We start from the raw sequence: 23,373 nt of genomic DNA, 5'->3' as shown, positions 1-23,373 counted from the left end.
AACAACACCCTTTTCTCATCCATTTGGTTTGCGTTAAAGGAGTGTTCAATATTAAATAAAATGTTTTTGAAGACAGGAAAAAAAGGCTTAGTAGATAAACAGTGCAGTTTACAGTCGACTTTGGAGTGCTGTTAACATCCCGAGTACCTCCAGGTGCTTTAGTGATGGATTATGAACATTTGTAGTGGTACGGTAACGAGGGAAGGGCCGCCGGGTTCAGGTCTCGCACGATCTTGTTGAGGCTGGAGATCTTCTCCTCCAGCAGGTAGTTCTTCTTCTCCGCAATTTTGTGCCGCTGGTCGGTGACCTCCAGAGCCTCCAGCAGCTGGGCTCTCTCAGCGTACAGGTCTTTGATCATCACGTCTGCTCGGCCATTCTTGCGAATCTGGAAAATGTCAGAGAAATGAGATGACAAAAGACTTTGATGAAATCCATTGGTAATATACAGTATAATTTCATGTTGCCTAACGAAAAATAATCCGACAGGTGTTATCAACTAGTGTCAGCTTGTTGCAACATACCAGTGTGTTGGCTATAGAAGATGCATCTACAGTAATTTAAAAACTTTCAGTACTTAATTATTCACTTTCCAACTTTAAATGATCCAACTTAGGATGTATAGCACATTAGTTGTAATTCTTAGATAACAAAAATTAAGGGTTTCCTTGCAAGCATTTTTATTACTAAAGGCCTTAATCGTTTTGGTCAGCGTTATGTACCCTTTCTTTTGGATGGATGTGTTTTCTGTTTTGTTCTTTTTCTGAAGTGTTGCTGATTGAAACAAACTCAAACTAAACATAAGGGAACGCACAAGTTCAACTTTTTTCTCCTTGTAAAATATTCTGTTAATTTCTCTAGGTTTCAGGTTTTTTTGACTAATGTACATATTTGATGAGGATGATTTTGATGTGTTAATCGTCTCAGGAGATTTGAGATTTGGTTTGGTTTGTCTTTCCCACCATGAATCTGATACCTGTTGTGTCTTCTAAGAGCAAACAGTTCCATAATTTCCATAAGTAGTTTTGAAAATGATGAAAACTGTGTTTTTAACAAGAGAAATCACTTAATTTTAGTTCCAATGGATATGAGTTTTTGGACTGACCTGATCGTTCAGCTGAGCAACCTTCTCTCTGAGCAGCAGCTTAATGTTGTGCAGCGACAGTTCAATTTCCTTCATGCGTTCCTCCATATTCTGCATCTTCCTCTTCCTGTCATCCTGGTGACAAGACAATGAATGATATCATCAAACAGCTGCAAATGCAAGAAAATGGTAATGAAAGTTGAATTACCTTGGCCTTTGAGCTGGTGTAGTCAGAAACAACACAGACTAAAATTCTTGTGAGCTAGGTGCTTTATTTTCTCTCAGTTTCTGCATTAAATGAAGTCTAGTACATTTCTACAGGAGAGGACAACACACTGAAAAAATAAATAAAATATAAATAGGTATAAAATTATGCCATGTATTCCGAATACCTCTACAAAAAATAATTTAATGTATAAATAAAATAAACCCGAACATGATTCTACTAAAATAAATAAAACAAATAAAATACTTGAGTCGATAACATGGTGCAAAAAAAGAAAAAAGACTCACTACCTGACTCAAAATCAAAACACAGATATGACAGTAATAGATATGACACATTATACTGATGACCCACTACTGGGGATAAACAATGATTTGGCTCACGTGGAATTTCTATAAATAAATACCAGATAAACATTCAAAAGTAAATAGTGTTGGTGCGACATGTTTGAAACAAAACCCAGAAAAGTAGTGATTCACTTTGGTTGTGCAGCAGCAACACAAAACAGACCCAGAACGCAAACATTAACATTAACATGGACAGGTAGCTTGAAGAAACATTCATCCAAGTTTAGTGTCGAATTAGAAATACAGGCATAAACGAGAAGAGACGAACAGTGAAAACTTGGTACCTTCGTTAAGAAATCTCGATAACCGAGACAGGAGGACACAGAGGAGTAACATCGCCTGACAACAACAGGCTGAAAATGCTTGATTGTTAGAAAAGGCTCAGAAGGCTGTCAGGCACTAACCCCGCCTCAACGATAACACTCCTTGATGATCATAAGGCAAACAAGATTTTAGCCTCTGAGGAAAGATTTATCTGTATACCCTGTCTTTAAACAATAGTAAAATGGTACAAGTACATTCCCAGAAAAAACACCCTGTAGTCAAGATTAAAAAGTGTCAAGATACAACATTGTAGTCCGTATATTATATGTCGAACTTCTCAATGGGAATGTCATTTTAATCCCATGGGGAAAACACCGGGAAGTCTTTTCTGTGTTTTCCTGCCACCTAGCAGCGGGAAAATACAATTACACATTCATGCCCTTTGAAATCAGGCACCACATTTGTTCAATCTCCTATAAGGACGGCGTTATTATGTGCTTTAGAGTCGGATCTTTGCTCCAAACAAAGCAGAGGAAGAGCAGAATATGAAAAGGAGCAGTCTTGGAGGTAAAAAAAAAAAAAAAAAAAGAGGAGGAGAAAAGTAGAGAAGCAGGAAAAAGGCGCTGGTGTTACAATCCACCGATCCGCCGGTAGCTGTCTGCGTGAGCCGCCCGCTGCTCCACCATCGGCCCCTGGAGAGAAAAAGGCAGGTAGGTACACTTCACCAGAGCTCTGCCCGCTCCTCTAAACCTAAACACCTACACAGCGTGGCTCACTTATAACAGGCGAGGTGTAATGAATAAATAAAGATGATGGCTTATGGGATTTCAAAATGAAATCATGACAATACAGACAAAATCGACACCCAAGAAATTGTGAAATAATCCACAATTTTAATCATTATTTTTCAATATTTTGTCTGTTTATTCATATTTTAAGTATTTCTTATTTGTTTATTTAATACTGACCACTTCAGGTCTCCACAGACTAACTCAAATAATTTCAATTAATAACTGAATTCACTGATGATGTCGTGAACTAAGAGGTGAGTCAGCCAGTCGGAAATCAGTAAAATACAGTAAAATCAGCACCTACACACATTTGAGATCCCACTTCATATTACAGTTGTGTATACTATACATTTATACCAAATATTTATGCCAGTTTATTTGGGAAGACTGTATAATAACTACACACTATTAAGTGTTAGTTAAGCAATAAATATATACATTGCTTTATAAATGACGAATCAAGCATTTAATAATTAACTAATGCTTAGCTTTCTTCCCCTAACAAAAATAACTACAGCAGATCAAACATCTTCTGTAAGATCATAGTTGTTAAAAGTTTTATGAGGTTGATATATTGTGCTGTTGGATGTGGTGGGTTGAAGTTAACTGGGTGAATGTATAGTATACACTATTCTATGATTGTATTAACTGGGAGCCCAATTCCTTCCACTACATTCATGTAACCTTGTGAAATGGCACAAGAAATAGGTCAACGGGCTTCAGTGACGCCATTGGTGGGATCCATCCATATACAGATAAAAAGGGGGCGAGCTACATCTACCAGTTGAGAAGAGCGAGAGAGAGCAAGAGAGAGAGAACGAGAGAGGGGGGGGGGGGTTTGACGAGCATGAGGTGACAAATGTAGACCAGTCACCAGGACCACACCCAGAGGATCACACCACTGACACAGTTTCAGTCCCGAGATGGCAAATTAAATAAAGACTGAGTTTCAGAAGAAACACACACACACGCACTACCAACTAAATACCAAACCCAAAAAACAAACACTACCCACACCACATAAGGAGATGGAGACACCGAAACAAACCACACAGTGTTCAAACAAAATAAGGAAATGAAAAATAAAAATGAGGATTAACACAACTAAATGACACTCAGCTCAGGTGTTTGGAAAATGTCTTGGTTTTAAAGTTAGGCAGTAATAATTTACGTTTATGTTTTTCTTTACATTTACTAACCCGCAAAGCAAATAAAATAATATAGAAAACATTTTCAGCACCTGAATTAAGTGATTTACTTGTGTGGGCACACTTTTTACACCAAAGTGAAAGAAAAAAAAGCGTGTGTGTATTTCTATTTTATTTCCCATTATATCCCAATAACATGTCCAACCTGAGATGTAGCTCATAGTTTTCCATCTTATTGGAATTGATGATTAACTCATGATTATTATGAAAACAAATAATCATGATGTGACAAAAGAAAAGAATGGCAGCGACAGAAAAATGGCTGATAATGAATATAATACCAAACCATGCAACAAGGGAATGGTTCTAGCTGTAGCTCAGTCATTTTGTCTGACATTGGTCAAATATACTCAGGTATATTTGCCCAGGTCTGCTATCAGGGAAGGTTGAGGTTGTACTGTACCTGCATGTTGTCTGGATCTTCACCTCGATGCTGTCCTCTGGGCACCCGGCGAGGGGACGGAGGCAGAAGTCCAACAAACTGAGCCTGGAAGGACTGAATGAAGTCATGAACCGTGAGTCAGGGAACATAAACTCAAAGGCGACATGTTCAAGATTAACTTTGATTAAAATAAAAGAAGTTCAAGAAGAGAAGAGGCCAAAATCAAACGTTTGGCATTATTGTGATGTACCTCAAGCAGCTGTGTGGACAGTCGAGCCATTTGTGTCTTGAGCGCCTCGTTTTCTTGCTGAAGGCTCTCCAGCTGTGTGCGTCCCTGTCCTGCTTCACAGTCCTGAAACCAGTGTACACAGGACAGCACATGGTCAGCATGTTTAGGAAAAATAATTGATCAGGAACGCATCAAAAGGTGAACTGGTTAGATTTACAAACTGTTGTTTTTTTTGTTTTGTTTTTTACCTTGGTCAGTTCCTTCTGTGCCTGGAGCTCCTGCTTCAGGGAGGAGTTCTCCTGCTCCAGCGCCGTCACCAGGGACGACTGATCCTGCTGTTTGTGCTGCTTCAGAGACACGATGGTGGCATCGAGCTGACGGACCTGCAGCAGAAAACGAGGGCTTGAGTTTAGTGACAGGGAGAGACGCATGCAGGTTTTTAAGGTTAATCCGAGTTTACTGCAGGGCTCGGCTCAGCTCACCTTCTCTCTGGACTGCATGAGGTCTCCTTCGATGTTGCACACTTGTGCCTGGAGCCTCTCGTTTTCCTGCTTCAGCAGATGCTGCTCCTGTCCGATGAGCCGAGACATCTCATCCCTGTACAGCTTCTTGCTCTGACTCTGCAGACCACTGGAGTGCAAGGCCATCTCTAGAACATGGTTCTGAGATGAACAAAGGCAGAGGTCAAATCTCATGAAGTCTGTATGCACACATCTACTCCGGCTTCTTGGATTGGTTTTGGACGGGAACAGCCAGTTGGATTTGTAATTGAGTGTGTTAAATGACAAAGATGAGAACCTCTTACTTTATCATTGGCGTTCTGCAGCTGTTTGTGCAGGACTGCAACTTCGTGTTTGAGGGAGTCCCGCTCCTTCTGCAAAACACGAACATCCGTCTTTAGACGAGAACTTTGATGGTTCACAGCATGAAGAGTGTCATCCACCGTCTTGACCTACAGTGGGAAAAGGAAACTCAGTTACTCAGGTTATAATATTGGACATTTGTAAAGTTTGATTAAGACATGATCATTTCTAGCAGTTCTGTGTTTACAATAACTCCTCACCTTCTCCTGAGCTTTCACCAGCTGGTTGCGGAGGCCTTGAGACTCCACATCCACACTCCTCCGCTCCTCTACCAGATTGGTGAACTCATTCTCCATAGAGTCCAACTTGGCCGCCTTAAAACAAGAAGACGACCGCAGCTCAGTCTATTACAGGAGTTTCTTATTGTACCTTCACCAGTGCCGGTGTTTGGGTGAATTTTAACTTAGATTCAGTGGAACATCTTATGAATCTCATGCCATTAATACTTATTCCTTGTTGTGTCTGCTGTGCTGTGATGGGATTGATGTGAAATCCAATTAACAGTCATTTCTCACCTTCTCTTTGAGTTCAGACAGCTGCTGTGACAGCTGGACGTTCCTCTCCTCCAGCTGTGCGGTGTCGTCCAGAGCCTTGGTCAGCTCTGCCTCCAGAGCAGACACACAAGCTGCCAGCTAACACAAAACAGCCACTGATTAACTACTCACCACAACACAACACAGCAGCGCCATGACGACCATCAATCTTTAAACACTGTTTACCTTGTTTTTCTCCTCGGCGGGGAACGCCTCCCTCTTCTCGTTTTCTTTCATCAGCTCCACGAGCTGCTCTCGTAGATTCTCCATATCAGCAATATTTTGGGCATTTTTCTCTGACAGCATCCCGTTCTCGTCCTCCAGCTGCTGACTCTGCAAGCGCAACTCTGAAATCTGCAGCGGAGGAAATAAATTATAACTTCATGACCTCCTTCTGAATGAGCAGCAAACTGTTTAACAAACTTAACTGATCAAGTTAAATGTAAAGTACCTGCTTCCGGAGATTTTCTGCTGCCTTTTGAGCCGTACTCTTCTCTTTTTTCATGTGCTCCAAAGTTTGCCTTAGATTTAATTATTGAAGAAAATGTCAGTTTACATGACAGCAAATGACGCACAGAGATGGGTAATTGAAAATATATATATATTTTTTTTCTTACATCAACTCAGCCTCTTTCAAGTCCTCCTCCTTCAAAGCAGCGATCTTTTGCTTGAGGACGAGGTTTTCTTCTGCAAGACGGCCGGCCTCAGATCTACACAAAGTCAGAAAATCCACAGAAGATGTGATTAGAAAACATCAAAGCAAGAAATGCGTTGCTACATGTTGATCAAAAGCCAAATGTCATTAAAACAATTTTTTTTTGCTTTTCTACTGGTGATCTACAAGGTTCAAAGCAGCACAAGTCAAGATCTGTTGCATCACACAAGGGTTTAGGAGCAAAGAGGTAGGGACCAACAACAACAACAGCACTATTGTTGTGCTTGGGAACAACAACAACTGGATTGCTCCTAAAAACATCAAAGCACCAAAGAGCTGGGACAACGAGACGCCACAGGAGACATGGGAGGACGGGATCCTAGTTTCTCTCCACGTTACCTATGGGCCTGCGTTGTTTGGTTTAATGTCTGCGACTTGTCCTGCAGCTCTGAGACGGCTCGGCGCAGTTGGCTGTTCTGCTTCTCAAACTCCACGCAGCAGTCCTCGAGATCACTCACCGCCCGAGCCGTGAGCTGCATCTGAGTGGTCAGATCCTGAAGCTCCTCCTCCTCCTCCTCCTCCACGGGACTCTCGGTTCGCCCCGAGTCTGGATGCGCGGCTGAAAGAAGTTCGTCCTGCCTCTCCAGTTCGCCGAACAGCACCGACAGCTTGGTGTTTTCTTCCCTCATCCTGCTGATCTCGTCCACGAGTGAAATCTGCTGATCTTTGAAATCGCTGAAAGTATCCATCTTGCTCTCGAGGCTCCAGAGCCTCTTTTCAAGTTCACTGTTCTGCTCCTTCAGTTTGTTATTTTCACACAAGCAATCTTCGTAGCGAATCTGAAGATCTGTCATCTTTAAGGCCTTGATCTCTAGCTCTCTGACGTGCTCCATTAACAGTATCATTCTGACTTTGAGGCTGTAGTTTTCCTCCAACACCTCGTGGCCGGCTTTGATCTTTTCACTGTTGTGAGCCAGAAGATTCTCCAGTATTTCCGTCTTCTGTTGAAGCAGAGAAATCTTCTCATGCAGGAGGACGTTCTCCTCTGCGGCCGTGTTGTACAGGGACTGCAGTTTAAGGAGAGCACAGTCCTGCTCCTCGCGCACATCAGGTTCATCCAGGTGCTCCAGACAATCGTCCTTTATTTTAGTGGTTAAATGTTCACATTCTGAGTCTGACACAGATTCAGTTTCCTCTTTATGGTGGTTAGAGTTATTTGCTAAACAATTAACCTCAATATCCTCCAGAGCTACTTCACCAGGGTCTCCCGTCTCCTCCAGCACTGGCGGTTCAACCACAGTCTCATGACATGGCTCGTCTTCATGGGAAAGGCCTGTAGAGTCGAGAGTTGGTGCAGCTTGAGGTCTTAACTCCTCCTCACATGATTCAAGAGCTGCTTTATTCTCACCATCTGCTGCATCCTCATCAGCATCCTCACCTTCAAGCTCCTCCAGCGATGAGACCGCAGATTCGTTTTTGTTTTCAACATCGTTCAAGTTTGATTCTTCATCACAGAGCCCGGTTTCTGGGGAACAGCAGCTGACATGAAGGTCGTCCTCTTTTTCGGCTTCTTCGGGGGACGATTCTCCAGTTTGGCAGTCGGAAACAGCACCAGCATCGTTTTCACACCCTTCTCCAACATCACCGGCGACTTCAGTGTTGTCCTCAGTCTCCGCAGTTTGATCGTCTTGTTCTTTGCCATCACCTTCATCATCATTGGAGGCAGAGCCCTCTTGGTCACATTCATGATCATTGTTTTCACTTTCACTGATGCAGATTTCAGGTGCCAAACTTGTCTCCTCTTCCTCACCGTTCAATGAAACACATTCCTCTGTGTTTTGCTCCTCCTCCTCCTCTGTCGGTGCATTCAAGTCATCGGATTCCTCTGTTTCTTCTTTCTCTGTATTTTCTATTGAGGCCAAAACCTGACTGAGTTCCGTCTCCAGCTCTTTAATTCTCTCTGAAAGCATATCTCTCTCTGCTACGAGCTCTTCTCTGTCATTTTCATCAAGATTATCTTTCAACTTCTCATCAAGACTGGAAATGTGTTCCTGTAGCTCGCTCCTCTCAAGATCAAAGTCCACTGCCGCCTGTTTAAGCAGCGTCTCCAGCTCCTCGATCTTCATCTTCAAATCGTCTCGCTCCGTTAACAGTTCAATCCTCTCCATGATCTGCCTCTCGGAAAGTACCTGCATCTCGGTGTGTTTCGCCTCGAGATCTGCATGGTTGCTCAGGTGTTCTGCCCTCTCCTGTTTAAAATCCTCCACGGTTTGATTTAGCAGCAGCTCAGCATGAAGAGCTCTGTTCTCAGACTGAGCCAGAAGCTCGTCTTTGGTTTGCAGGCTCTCCTGAAGACGGTTGTGGAGGTCGTTCAGCTGCTTGCTGAGCTCTATCTCTTTAGTCTGGGCTGCGCTGATGAAGTCGTCCAGTTCGTTCTGCAGCTGCTTGTTATTTGTCCTCAGTTCGTCCAGTTCTTCCTTGTGTATACTTCCAAGCTCATGTTGTTTTTCTGTCCACTGCTGACTCAGGTTTTCTCTTTCCTGCTCCATGGTCTCCTCCATTATTCTTCTTTGCTCTTCAGCAGCCTCCAGAGCCGCCTGTAACTGCGCCTCCCAGTGGAGCTTCTGCTCGACGTGGCTTTCGGAAATTGCCTTCAGCTCGCTTTGGTAGTGCTGCTCGAGTTTCAAAACATCGGCCTGGAAACGCACCGCAACCGACTCTTGATCACCTGAGAAACGATCCTCCACTTCTTTGATTCTTTGGCTGAAGCTGACCTCGATCTCCCTCCTGTGCATGGTTATTCAGGGATGTTACAGCAACAGTCTTGTTACAGTAACAGTATTACTATGAACAGATTTTAACAATACCATCCAGAAGAAATAAGGTCATTGTATATCTTGTTGTTTATTGATAAGATATCATGTGTTAAGTAGAGAACTTTTGTTCACCTGCAGGTTTTCACTCATTAATTTGCATCAGGACATAACAAACTGTTTCAAGTCTGTATGTTAACTAGCTTCATATTTATCATACACCTGTGAGAAACATCAACTGTCTCATGTAATGTCATGTGACAATAAAGCAAACAAATTTCACTTTTAAGATGTTACTCTGACATAAAATAGAGAATAAAATGTCTTACCTCTCCTGAGCGATGTCATCTCGTAGCTTGTCCAGCAGGCTGCTCAGTGCGTCCCTCTCCTCCGTGTGCTTTGCCGTCAGCTCCTTCACGGCCTCTCGGTGGCTCTCCTCCAGACGAGCCTTCTCCTCTGCCATTAAATTCTCTAACCTCTTCTCCTCCTCCTCTTTCTCAGTCTCGAGCTTCTCCCTCTCCTCATTCAACCTGTCCTGGAGCATCCCTTCATAATCCTCCTCCAGCTGCAGTCTCTCCTGTTCCCACTCTTCCTTCATCTTTTTCTCCCTCTGCTCAAACTGCTCTTGTAACTGCGATCTCTCCTGAAGTATTCTTTCGAGCAACGCTTCTTCGTGACGCTCCTGAAGCTCAGCTCGTTCGCTCTCCCACTCCTCTCTGAGCTTGCTCTCCTTCTCCTCTTGTTCCTTGACCAGTTTCAACATCTCTTCCTCCAGCAACACCTGCAGAGACTCGTTGTTCTGCTCATCCAGCTGAGCCCTCTCTTTCTCCCACTGCTCTGTGAGTCCCTGCACAATCTCATCCCGCTCCTCCTCGAACCTCAGCCTTGCCTCCTCTACTTTAGCTTCCAGTTCAGCCTCATGATTTTGTTGCAACAGTTCCTTCTCCCTCTCGTACTCCTCCACCAACCTGTTCTCCATCTCAGCCTTTTCTTCCTGAAGCCTAGCTCTCTCCTCTTCCAGTCTGGCTTCAGAGAGTCCGACATGCTCCTCTTCTAGTTTCTTAATCTCATCGGCATGTTGTGTTTTCAATTCCTCCATCTCAGCGTGAAGGTTTTCATCCGTCTCGGCCTGTTGTCCTTCGGCGGTCTTCAGCTGATCCTCCAGGTCCACGGCGTAAGTGTGGGCCTCCAGCAGCTGTTGTCTGAGGCTTCCCACTTCCTCCTCTTGCAGGTTTTTGAGCTCCTCTCTCTCCTCGGCCTGCTTCTCCTCCAGGCAGCTCCGCTCCAGCTCCGCCTGCTCTAGCTGGCTCTGGAGCTCCTCCGCCTGTGTGTGAGCGCTGGCCATCTCCTCCCTCAGAGCCTGGACCTCCTGCTGGAACTGGAGAGCCAAGGCAGACTTCTGGCCTTCATGGGTCGCCCTCTGCTTTTCCACCATCTTATCAAATTCAGTGATCTGTAGCAACAGAAAAAAAGTAGAGGAATTGTTAGCGACAATATTGCATTGATACGTTTATCCTCGGCCCATTCTTAATCATTGAATTCAGATGTTTGTTAATAAATGTGAAATATATGGTATCCACTACATTTACCTTGCTCTCCAGCTGGTTTCGCAATTCCTCCATTTCCTGCAGGTGGTGCTCCTTGAGCTGCTCCAGCATCATCTCAGCCTCCAGGCTCATGCTGAATGGTTGAACCTCTTCTGAGCCGATGCCTGCAAAAGGTCAAATGACAAGTTTAATGCAAAATATCCTTGTTTCATGAAATGTAGTTAGTGCAAGGGGTTCCCTGGAGATTTTATTTGAAGTATATGCAGTGTTAGTATTCATGCAGCCTACCTGGATCAGACTCCATACCAGGGCTTTTGCTTTCCAGCTCTTCAGAGAGAGGTTTGTGGCCGGGCTGAAGAACTCGACCGAGACTGTGAAACTCCTGAAGCTCCGACTGTAGCTCATCAATACGATCCTGCAGCTCCTAGAAATAAAAAACAAAAGAATACTGTGTCATTAATGAACAAAGATAATCATTCTATCTTTTTTCACGAACGTTGATTTTTCAGTTAATCTAAAGCCCAGTTTGAACAGCTAACATGGCTGTCACCATGTCTGCACAGACGGGCAAAGAAAAAGAAAACATTACCCTATACTGAGCTTCATAGCCACTGCGCAGCTGTTTGATTCGTTCCTCCTGGAGAAAGAAGTCTGCACTGCCAGGGTCCAAGTCTCCGAACTACAGGAAATGACATGCATACATAGACAAAGATCAACAAAGATTCAGAAAAAAAGAAAAAGGTAAATGAAATGCATAGCTGCAGAATGATGGGGTACCTTTTCTTTCATTACGTTGTCCATACTCGTCTGGAGTTTTGCAATTTGACTCTGTGCCTCTACTAGTTTTTCGGTGTTGTCCAGCAGTTCCACTTCAAGACGTCTGTTTTCCTAGAGGACACGGAACGACAACATATGTTGACATAAATCATTTGGTATATCCGTTTGGATAAGCAGATGATAATGTAACAACTATGTGTACTGACAGAAGTGAAACCATGACAAGAATTTGAGCTGAAACCATTTGCCGACTGAGTACCTTGCGCACTAATAAATAATACGGGAGCAAACAGACGTACTTAACATGATACAAACATCACCAATTAATCATAAAATCCTTCTGTTACCTTCATAGAAATGGAGAGGTGTTCCCTGAGAAAAGATTCATCCTCCCTGATCTTCTCGATCTCTGCCTCCAGTTCCTCTCGCTGCAGGCCCGCCTGCTGCTGGATCTGGTCCATCTCCTTCATCAGCTCTGATCGGACTGCTGCTAGCCTCTCTTTGTGCTCCTGCTCAAGCTTCCTGTAAACATTTATCCACAGAGAATACTGAACGTTAAGGCTTGGCTATCTAATAGTACAACAGTCCAGATAGAAAGCACAGTGACAATACTATAATTCTGCCTACATTCACAAATACCATTTTATTTCAGGAAATTAAATATAACAAACAATAAGTCTCCACAAACCTAAATCCTTCTTAAGAGAATACTGTTAAATGACAATTTATAAAACTAATTAGGATCAACTGCAGTCTCTGTAAAGGGACTGGACGAATAAAGTTGACAGTTATAATCCTTTAGCATTTTAATCCTTAAAATCCACCTCAGTAATGAGGCCCAGATGAGGGAGGGCAGACAGAGACTAAAACAAAGGCACAATTAAATATATAAGAAACAGATCCACACATTATTCAGGAGCACAGACAGGAGATTAACTGTTACCTGATCTTGAGGGTATTCGTGTGCTCAATCGCAGAATGATGCTCATCCACCTCGGCAGCGAGCTGAGATTTCGACTTCTCAGCTTTTTCCAGGTCAGACAGGATTTTCTCCTTCTCCCTGAGTTCCTTGTCTACACGCTCTCTGACAAGACAAAAAAAACAGGCATAGGAATATTAAAAAAATGTTTTAATTCTAATCTTTAATAATTGGAGATGTACTTACTAAATATAAACAAAGAGTATTACGTTCTGAATGAGCTGCATTACAGTGGTGACTCATACTCACATGAGATGTCTGATCTCAGCTTTGAAGCTCGCCAGTGCCGCTTGGTGAATCCCGTTCTTAGTGACGAGCAGCTCGTTTTCTAGTGCGATGGTGAGATCATTGAGACTCAGTTTGCCATCTAGGTCGAAATTTAAAGCCTGCAAAAAACAAACAAACATGCATTTATCTGCTTGGAGAGTATTTCAGTAACTCTTTTTACTGATCACATTGCAGAATAAATACAATTAAAAAAACTGTCTTTTGAAATTTCTTTCCAATGCTAATGAAGAATAAACAATAATGGCCAGTTATAATTAAACTAGGTATATTGCCGCACCTGCAAGATCTCAGTGCTGTTTTCAATGCCTTCGTCTATCCAGGCATCCAGGACGTATTCAACTGGAGTGAAACCGGTGCCGTCATCGAGGGTGGAGAAGAGACGCATGCCAATGGTGCTGGTCAGAACGGAGGGGGTGGCAATCCTACGGCCCCCCTCATCGAAGGGCTGCATGGGGGGAAAAAACAACACAATTTAGCTTAAATCTAACTCCAGGTAACATTTTCCTATCTTGGAATTTGTGCAACAACTTTTCGTGATGCTAAAACAAATAACAAACAGCTCAGCCAACTAACATACCTGAGTGGAGTGAAGTCGTTTGAGCTGTCTGTAAGGTGTGGAGGCGGACGGTGTGGGGGGTTTGTTGTGGTTTACAACCCTGTATACGAACTCCTGAACGTTTATCTCTTCATCGCCAGTCAGACTCGCAAGCATGTCACTGCTCATCTGAAAAGTAACAATTCTTTAAGTCACAATGTTTCCTGGAGGGACCAGGAAGTTGCTTTATACTGTAAATGTGTTTGAGTGAGTGATTTTAATCATTTGATTGCCTCATGGTGATTTGAAAGTTGTTAAACCTGAAATTAAAGTTACTTTAGGCTGTAGCAACTGTACTGAAAACAAGTTCATAATTAGACTTTTTTTCCAGGGAAAAACAACCACTATATTTCAGTCGTAAGAAAATATGCAATCAAGAGTTTCTTAAATTTAGACTCCAACAAACCTCCAGGCCCAGATGTTCACAGAGAGCAAGTAGTTCAGCGTGACTAGCACATCTGTCCCAGGGTATGGCCAACTCCTCGCAGGCTTCACGCAGCCTCTCCTCTAAATGGGCCGACAGCGGACCGATGGATCCTCGAGGTGTGCTCGGCTCATCGGGGTTCCAGAGATGCATCTGACCTACACACAAGATTGAGAGGCTGTGATCATTTTGTGATGGACATCGACGGTGTGAAGGAAATCTTCTAAAAGTGAGGACGTACCTTCTGCCTCATACTCCTCTGTGCTTGATTCGAGAGCATTCCAGCGCTGTTAGACACAAAAAGGCACTGAAATTAATATCACAAAGAGCCTAAACAGTCCCTTTTTTTTTTTTAGGTTAACAAGTTCTCTCCTGCAGTTTTGAACAATCAAAACACAGATACACATTTGTGCCAAAATTTACCACATCAACATATCCCACAGGCCTGATTTTCTCATGTGACAATCAGCTGTTTATGAGTTCAAACATGTTTTTAAATTAGGCAAAGGCTGAGTCGGTGCGAGAGGGGGGCTGGGTGTCTCACAAAAAGACACAAGAGAGCTTTTGTGATGGCACGGGTCCTCGGGGAGGGTCAGTGGGAAATCAGGAATGGCGGTGATAACGGTGGGAACAATGAAGAATATGCAATGGACAGACACACTTTTCTTTATTGGCCTCTTTTCAGACTCTTTGTGCCAATGTGGAGCATAGAAATACTGGACTAGAATCAAAAACAAATTTATTTTGATAGTCATAGACACACAAGATTTAGTAATCTTTGAAAATGAAGATCGTATCATCTAAAATGTCAGCTGAAGAACTTACTGATGAAAATCATGCAATATGATCAAAATACAGATTTTAAAGGGGCTTTAAGGTGAGATTATTTTGGTATTTGGGAAAATTGTATTTTTTGGAGGCTGAGAATAAAGAAGTATAAAACTCCAGTTTTTGTGTTTTTCAAAATGCAAAAAAAAAAAAAAAAAAAAAAGAAAAAGGAGGGTTTCTCTGGGTGTGACCCACTGCTCTCCAAACCAGCCCCAGCGTGGCCATCTATTGTTTGGGAAGCAAACAGTGAGGGAATGAAGAACAGATGGGATTCTGCGAGTGGCGTTTTGATGCATGGTGTATAGGCATCCAGAAGGGGGGTGGGGGTAGTGGGGCTCATTGTTCCTCTGTCACGGCCAAACTCCCTCCTCCTCCCTGAGCACCAAGCCTGCAGTCTCTGTGGCAGAGCACCCCTGACCCAGCCCCATCTGCTGGTCCCCGAGGCCGGACATTGTAGCATTGTTGCAACTTAGATTAGTCAATACCAAGACACGCTTCAGTTCAATGTCTCAAATAGAGTTTGTCTTGGCGCCGGGAGGCATCTGGGGTGGAGTCACAGACAACACGCACAATATTAAAACATTCATCCACATCGTAGCTAAACTGGCTGTCATTATGTCTTTGGTGACAGTTGGAGACTTCTCTTGTTATTACACACTTTGCAGTTCAACCTGGCATTAGTATGAAAAATGATCCTGTTGTCTCAAGGCCACAGCCGTAATTCTTATCCTGTATATAATATATATGTAGCAAAAAACTAACATAGGGCTGCATATAAGCATTATTTCAATGATTTATTAAACAATTGAGTTCAAAACCCAGATATTCAACTTGAGAGTAAATATAAAAACAACTAATCTCTACATTTCAGAAGCTGCTGATACTTTTTCAGGCGACTGATCATCCTTATGTCAAACTACCCTATAGTATGTCAGCAGTGAGAGCAGGATTATCCAAGAAAAGGATCTAGAAGATCAACCAGAGGAACCATGCAGAGACTTCAGCTGTGCATGGCTACGACTCTGAACTAATGCCAAATTAATTCTGTCACAACAAAACCTGTTGCATTGAAGCCACGGCCATCCTGTGGGGACAAGCATCTAAGGTCAACTAAATTTAAAAAAAATGTAGGACACCAGTGCAGATACTGATGACAAGAAACTCTACAACATGTGCCGGTCCCTCTTTTTATCTGCCGTAAACTCTAATCTATTTGGACATGACGTAAACATCAATGTGCTGTTGCCTTGTCCACCACACCACCGCCAGCACATACACTCAGGGCATAGTTCAACGACACTCGACACATACAGAATCTCATCATGAAGCACTAAACTGACAGCGCTGCGTGACACTACATAAACATTGCGGTTACATCTTGATTACCCAAGGCTTATTAAACTCTAATTATGCTCACAGTCTTATTTACAGACAGTACGGCATTGTTATGCAATAAACAGAGCTCTGTGAATCCTGCGTTGGAGTGTCTATATTACTTTTCAGGATCTGCCTTGCATGCCACTAAGCAGATTAGCTAAGAATAACGCCTCCCGTCAGTCTGCGGCTGCAGAGAAATCAGTACATGCAAGGACAGGGTGATAAGAACGGCATCCGAGTGTCTGGAGGTTCAGAACGGTGCTGGGAAATACTCAGGGCATCAGTCTAAGGCTTTTACCTCACGCTTCCTGGGAACAGCCGACTCATAGTTGTCCAGGTCCTCTCCCTCCGCTGGGTTTGCATTGGTAACTTCAGAGAAGTCAGAAATAGGCTCTATTAACTCCGGCGTAGAGCGTCGACCGTACCGTTTACTGCCCTTCACAAACTTTGGTTGGATCTCTGGAGACTCTGAGGGGAAAGAATGACAAGAAATTTGTCAAGTCATGTGACACCTGCACACAAACAAATATGTGGTTCACTGATAACATGTTTAAATAATTATTCTGCAGTTACGTTTTAGACACTTACAACCTTATTAATAACTCAGTAGAATAGAGTTTACAACCTGTTTCACAGTCATAGCAGCTAAACAACCAAACAGTAGAGACAATATGTCCTTCTATACAGCGCTTCCTTTGAGTATATAGCAATAATTTCTATTGGCATAAAGAGGCAGCAGAACATGAGTTCAATTACAATTAACCAATAAAAAAATAAAAGTTTGAGAGATTGAGCTACTTGAGGCTCCTTTTTTTTCAAAACACACCCAAGCTAAACCTCTGAAGAAACCACATTTCAATGCTTTTTAAAAAAAGAAATGGTGACACTCTGTTTGACACAAGGAAAAAAAAGTACTATGACTAATACTTGTTCAACCTTCATCAGCTGCTTCTCTAAAAGTAGCAACTTCTCAAAATGTGGTAACTACAGAATCTTTTACACCCACATGTTCCTATTTGTTTGCATGAAACAGAAACTACATGTCAACAATGGTTTCCAGGGAACTTGACACTGACAGTAAAGTATCAACTTTGACATGATGAGTCAGACTTCGCATTATCTTCAAGTATCTTGGACGATCTACGTCTGGTCATTTACACAAAAAGATCGATCATGAATATTCAATGACTTGAAAGCATCATCTGAGAAACAGATTAGTATATAAGCCCATGCTATGTTGGCTCCACTGATAAAGTAACAAGCCATGTCTGTGGTCGAATTGTGACGCCGTGCACAGTTAAATTGTCAGCTAATTGGCTTTAGGTCCAATGCTTTTGGCTCTGTGCCTCTGTATGTAGATTTACAGCTGAATCAGCATGGGGGCTGTTCCACTTATTTAGCTTACAGAGTCACCTTCTCTGCTTGCATGACTCGGAAAAGGGATAATGTTTCCCTGAAGTTCAATATCAAACTGATGATAAAACACTTGGTTTTTCCCATTTGTCTTCAAAACACTCTCAATCTGGACTTCACCTGGTTTTTGCAAGGTCTCCTGTTCCTCTTGAGGTGGCTCGATGGTTGATGACAAAACCCGAATCAGTGCATTTTTGAATTGGTCAAAGTCAACCTGCAACAAACATTAAAACAGATTATGCATTAATGTATTGTCTCAAATAAAAGTGAGGCTTCACTGTATGAAAATGCAAACTATGCTTTATACAAAAACAAGCTGAAGTTCTTGAAATTCCTAAGACTGGATGTAATTCCCAGTGTGTTGGATGGAGGCTGGGCGTCCCTGGATGTCTGGGTGGAGGAGGGTTCGTCAGAGCTGGAGCAGCGAGGTCACACTTCAAGAATCAACAGCTGCTAACCCTGAGTATTGTGCTTTCGGAGGCTGGCGGCTGGCAGCTTTAGGTGGGGGTTTCTTCTTCGTTTTTGACTTTATTGTTGGATGCCGTGGGTAGGCAATCAGTTCACTGGCCCCTCTGCTAACATTTACCCCGCCCCACACACGCACCCGCCCATGCAAGACAATAGCCATCTGTCTGTGCACACGCTTATAGTCAAGCAAAACTTGATGCAAAAGTGTGGAGCAAGGCAGGCCGTGCAGTTCATCTCATCTTTCTACTTGCAGATTAAAAACCGTGTCCTGGATGTACTCTGCATTTTATACAACGTGTTTAATTTGAGGTCCAATTATACACATCTGACCAGTGTCCTTGCTATTTCATACATCTTCACATGGAGTACCCTCAAACATATGCATCTGTGAATGGTGATTAGTCGGCTTGGTTGTCCTGACAACAGACACCTGGGACGAGGGCTGACAGGGGGACAATTTTCTCCTCAACAAGACGACTAACAAAGCACCAAAAAGGCTCGAGACACAAAGCCCCGAAAACTGGAGTGGCTCACCGGCATCTGCCTAAATCAAAGGAGAACCTGATGCACAGTGAAGCCAAAAGGCCACAGCTCAGAAAAAGAGACAATTTGTCTCTCAAATACAAATTTCCTGAGAGATTTGCTCCGATTGGTGCACACTCACACACCATACAAATACAAAAGGCATACTGTTTCAGCGCAGGAGTGAACTCACCCTGGCAGTGAGGCGGTCCTGGTTTTGCAGCAGTATATTGAGAAGAGCCGGTGTGGCATCGTCCAGGTGTAGTGACAGGCAGAGGTCAGAGAGTTCCTCTGGGCACAGAGAGCCGCAGCCCCTGTTGTCGAAACTGTTAAAAACTTCTTTCAGGCGCTCCTCGTAGTGGTCCTGCTCTTGGGCGTCATCCATCCCACAGGACAGCACCCTGCCCTGAAACACACAGATTTGAAAATGCCTGTTTTGTAACCTCTTTCCATTGCATTTTAGCTGCAGCATTAGTGAACATTCACCTTCACAGTTCCAACACAAACAAAACAAATTTAAAAGGTCACTAAAGTCACAAAGATATTAAAATCTCTTCTTTCTACATTGCAGTTTCTCAAAAATACTCACAAACAGGGTGGAAACATCTATCTCAACAGGATGAGTTCCTAACAGCACCTTCATCTGAGTGTTGCTGAGCGACTGAGCCACCAACACACTGCGCCAGCGTCATTTGTGGCGAAGGCTTTGGCTAATCCAATTACAGTGATTAGACAATCAGGTGAATTGATAGGCACAACCAAGTCAAACAAGTCTGACACTGACCATGACTCTCTCAATAATAAGCAACACTCCACCAGGAGTACATGACACTGCCATAACATGAAAGGAAGATAAAGCTTTTTGACTCATTTCTGCTTTTTTAATAAATACTGTCAATGAATAATATAGAAATTAGAAAAACCTACAAAAGGATATTTGATTTTTTTTTTTTAGTAAAATAAAACCATTTTTTTCTAAGTTGGTAATAATAAAAAATGATATAAGAGCTACACACTACTACAACTAATTTTACAGACCGGGACAAAGGCAACATAGTGGCAGTGAACCAAGTGGAACAAGCAGCCTGGGACTAATTGAGATGGTTACACCAGAGCTTTGTGCCAATAATTACTGGCTGGTGGCATCAGTTACAGATTCACAGAGAAAGTTTTTGTTGTTTTTATTGGGATGCATCATTTCAGTAAGTGAGGGGACAAAGAGGAGGAGGCAAAAGGCCCCAAACAGAAGTCTAGAGCTGGACACAACAATGAAACGACATTTCTCACAAGACAATAACAGAAACACAAACAATAAATCTTGGTGTTGGAGAGACGAATGTGAGAGGTCATCATGGGTCAATAAAACGTTAAATGGTGTAACGGCCTTTAGCAATGACATAACTAATAGATAGAACAGCCCAGATCAGCCACCTGAAGCTTAGGGGAAGTCCGAACTCATGACTGCAAATAGCAGCAAAGAGCTGAGCAGAACATATATAGCATTCATCTACTTCTATTTTTACGCTTTTGATATTTTTGCCATGGAGTTGAACACTTATATGCACATGCTGGGAATATTTGGAACCCAATAGTGTGATTTTGTTTTAGTTGATTTCAACTAATAATGAAAAACTTCTATTTCTGTTTCTTCTATTTTAAATGCTGTCCTTGAAAACTTATGTGCTTTTATTATAAATGCTTTTCATGCTAATTCCTATATTTTCTGCTCACCTTTAACAGAATATTGCACACATGCTGTGCCTAGACTTGTCTTTAAAATTAGGAGTATACAGCTATATTTAATGAGTTGAAATTCCCATTCTGAGCCTATATGTCTACACAAAGAGCACCCGCCTGACCCCCTGCTTTTCCAGCTGCTCTCGCAGGAGATCATCAAGCGCTCGGCCAGGTGTCCCCCACACCCACCCAGACTTGGGGTACCCATTCACCCCAGACAATAGGCTGTCCACAAAAACCAAATCAGTATTCTGCATCTGCACATTTGAGCAGCTTATGAAATGAAAGAAGATCCCGGCTCAGCAGGATGGAAACTTCTCCAAAGCTATCGTGTTTTGCAAGTGTGCAGAAAAAAACTTTATGCAACATTATCAGGACATAGCCTAATCAATAAAAATGCAGAACAGATCCGTCCTGGACACGTTTCAGGCTTTTCACTAAATCAGATTGTCTCCATGCTCTTTGCTCATGTTGTCACAGTGAGATAGTTTGCTTCCTGCAAGCAGCAGCCGCCTGAGCCAATTATCCCAGTAGCCCTCCTGCTCAGCCCAGTCACAGTGGTTGGCGGTGGCCCTGGGTCGACAGCTGCTGAGGCCAGAGAATCAGGCCCATCCAGGTCACAAGAAGGAGGTTAATCCTCACACCCTTCCAGCATTCACTAGTACTAACGTGACGGATAATTATTAATTATCGCCAGCAGTCAAAACTTTCCCTCTGCACCATCAGCCTGGTGAAACACTGATACTTCAGATCAACTATGGAACAAAGATGCTCCATGTATTTATAGGACTGAGAGTACATTAATCAATACTTTCTCCAAGAGGAATTAGAGGGCAACTATTTTGATAGAGTTTAATGGATCATGATATTCAATGACTTGAAAGCATCTTCTGAGAAACAGATTAGTATAAGTATATGGTAGTCATACAAAACAAAACTGAAGATGTCACCATGGACAGTGTGGTCTGATTTGGTGATTTACCATCATTATATGCAATCACTAATCACTGTCCATAAAAACTTGCAATTTAATTAATTAGCCTAATGAAAATAATCCCAGCAATTACCTGAAAATCACTGCTGTCACTCACATCAAACAATAACCCTAACATTAATGACTCTAACTATGATTGGTTGTAATTTGATGTGAGGTGTTGGATGGAGCTGCTGCTGTTTGGGTTTGTGGTGTAATGATGAAGAGACTGTGAGCCGCTGCACCCTCAGGTCCAGGTGGAGCCAGTGCTGGGTGGTAGTGAGCCACCCGAGCCTGTGCCCTCTAGACTTCTGTGCGCACGGCGGTGGCCCTCCTACTCAGACTCAGACTGCATTTCCTGTTCTTTACTGTATTCACCATTTGTCCTGACTTGATGCCGTCCAGTTGCTATGTGTTATGCAGGCCCAAGGCACCGCACGCCCGACTTCACCTGTGCTCTGTCATTGGCTGGACAAAACACACTAACTCCTTGCTCAGAAACGTCCCGACTACACCAAAACATCAAAATACAGGCAGCTCTAGGGCAGGAGCTCTGCAGACACAGTCACTACCACACATGAGTAGAAACCCATGGGTGATGATGAAGCAGGATTTATTTAGTAAAAGTCTATTTTGTTTTTTAGGAAAATCTACAGACTCTACCTTGAACAGCTCCTCACATCAATTTATGGGGATATGCACATGAGCAACATTATTTTCAAATGAATAATATGTCTTGTTTTGAATTAATATGCTATGTTAGTTCTTTTTGTGTATGTTTTTTGTTTGCATATGAAACACCAGGAAATGTTGCAGTTGCATTGCTGGCAGTGGCAGCCAATGGTTATCTTAGTAAGGGAATAAATTGATTTGTAAATCAAAAAAACATTAAGTTGGGTCAGACTGAATGAAAACTGCATGATGTAGCCTATAGACCACAGAAGCTGGGAAGCAATAGAGTCTCAAATGACTCATTCCCCGATCAATAAATCCTGGTTGGATGATCATTTTCACAGTAGCTACTGCACAGTCATGATGTCCACCATGGTGTTTTACTTCAGGATGTGAAAACTAATGTATCCGGTGTTTTAGTTCAAAATGGACCATCATCTTAAGCCATTCATCAGTTTTAATACAAACTTTATCAGCGTCAGAGATAGCTCTACAGTTACAACAATAAAGTTACGTTTAAATCAGAGAAAAGGGGTCGAAAATGACAAGAAAACGTGATTTGTTTTTTTTTCTTACCAGTTTCTTAATGTTGACACTGTTAACGGTCATCTTAGAAATTACACCGCCCTGGCTGCTCCACTGACTCACTGACCGGGGAGCCTGAAGCTCACGGAGTCAGTTATGAGCGGGTTTAATAGCATTAGCCAGCTGTGAAGTAGTTTATGTAGCTTAACGAATCAGAGGGGATATTCACCGGGGCTGCTGCTTCTGCTGCTGCTGCTGCTGCTAACCGAGCTAATTTAACCACGGCCGCCGGCGGCGTGGAGGAATTTAACGGTGTGTTGTTGCTGGGTTGGTCGCGAGCTGTCGAATCTGGAATTACCGTTAACCGACTCCATAGCAACAACTTTGGTTAAAAACGGTAGAAAAAAAAAATAGAGGAGGATGCACCCAGAAAAACGACAATATTTATTTAAGAAAAAAAAAAAACACTCACCGGAGTCTCCGAACTTGGCTTATTTCCTTTTTTTCCACAGTTGAAAACGTGTTGATAATCCGCGAGGTGCCAAACAAACTTTTTTAGTTTTTAGTTTTACAACATTTCTCCCGTTCGTTGGCGCGTGGTGGTTCCCCGCTGCAGGTAAAAGAGCCTCGGCGTGTACAAAACAAAACAAAACACAAAACAAAAACAAAAGAAAAAGAAAACGAAGGCAGTTGCAAGTAATTTGACTTGAGTGAGGATAGAGACACGTTATTTCCACCTCAGCAGCAGAGAGAGTGTTGTTTCCTCAGGTTGTGAGAGCCGCTTTGTGTCCTCGGATGCATCCTCCGCCTCCTCTCTCCTTCTCCTCCTCCACCACCGATAGCGGATTTTGAAAAG

General features: G+C 42.8%; 1 protein-coding gene across 1 annotated transcript; it reads right to left on the bottom strand.

Annotated features, from left to right (window-relative positions):
* Window positions 1-91: 91 nt before the first annotated feature.
* Window positions 92-23,315, bottom strand: nin (ninein (GSK3B interacting protein)). The gene is made up of 28 exons (XM_083997834.1): window positions 22,990-23,315; window positions 18,804-19,016; window positions 17,741-17,834; window positions 16,506-16,675; window positions 14,244-14,289; window positions 13,985-14,160; window positions 13,561-13,707; window positions 13,261-13,428; window positions 12,945-13,081; window positions 12,660-12,800; window positions 12,064-12,238; window positions 11,717-11,827; window positions 11,529-11,618; window positions 11,228-11,363; window positions 10,982-11,103; window positions 9,722-10,845; window positions 6,542-6,634; window positions 6,376-6,445; window positions 6,111-6,278; window positions 5,907-6,023; window positions 5,592-5,705; window positions 5,334-5,480; window positions 5,011-5,190; window positions 4,777-4,911; window positions 4,550-4,651; window positions 4,321-4,413; window positions 1,103-1,216; window positions 92-385 (listed from the first exon to the last, which is right to left on the bottom strand). The coding sequence occupies exons 2-28, from the start codon at window positions 18,993-18,995 to the stop codon at window positions 170-172; spliced, it is 4,578 nt and encodes a 1,525-aa protein (XP_083853960.1). The 5' UTR covers window positions 18,996-19,016; window positions 22,990-23,315; the 3' UTR covers window positions 92-169.
* Window positions 23,316-23,373: the final 58 nt, after the last annotated feature.

The sequence above is a fragment of the Trachurus trachurus genome (genome assembly GCF_905171665.1).
Source record: "Trachurus trachurus genome assembly, chromosome: 22".
Taxonomy (NCBI): Eukaryota; Metazoa; Chordata; class Actinopteri; order Carangiformes; family Carangidae; genus Trachurus; species Trachurus trachurus.
Note: the sequence above shows the minus strand (reverse complement) of the source record. Positions and strands in the feature narration are given on the sequence as shown.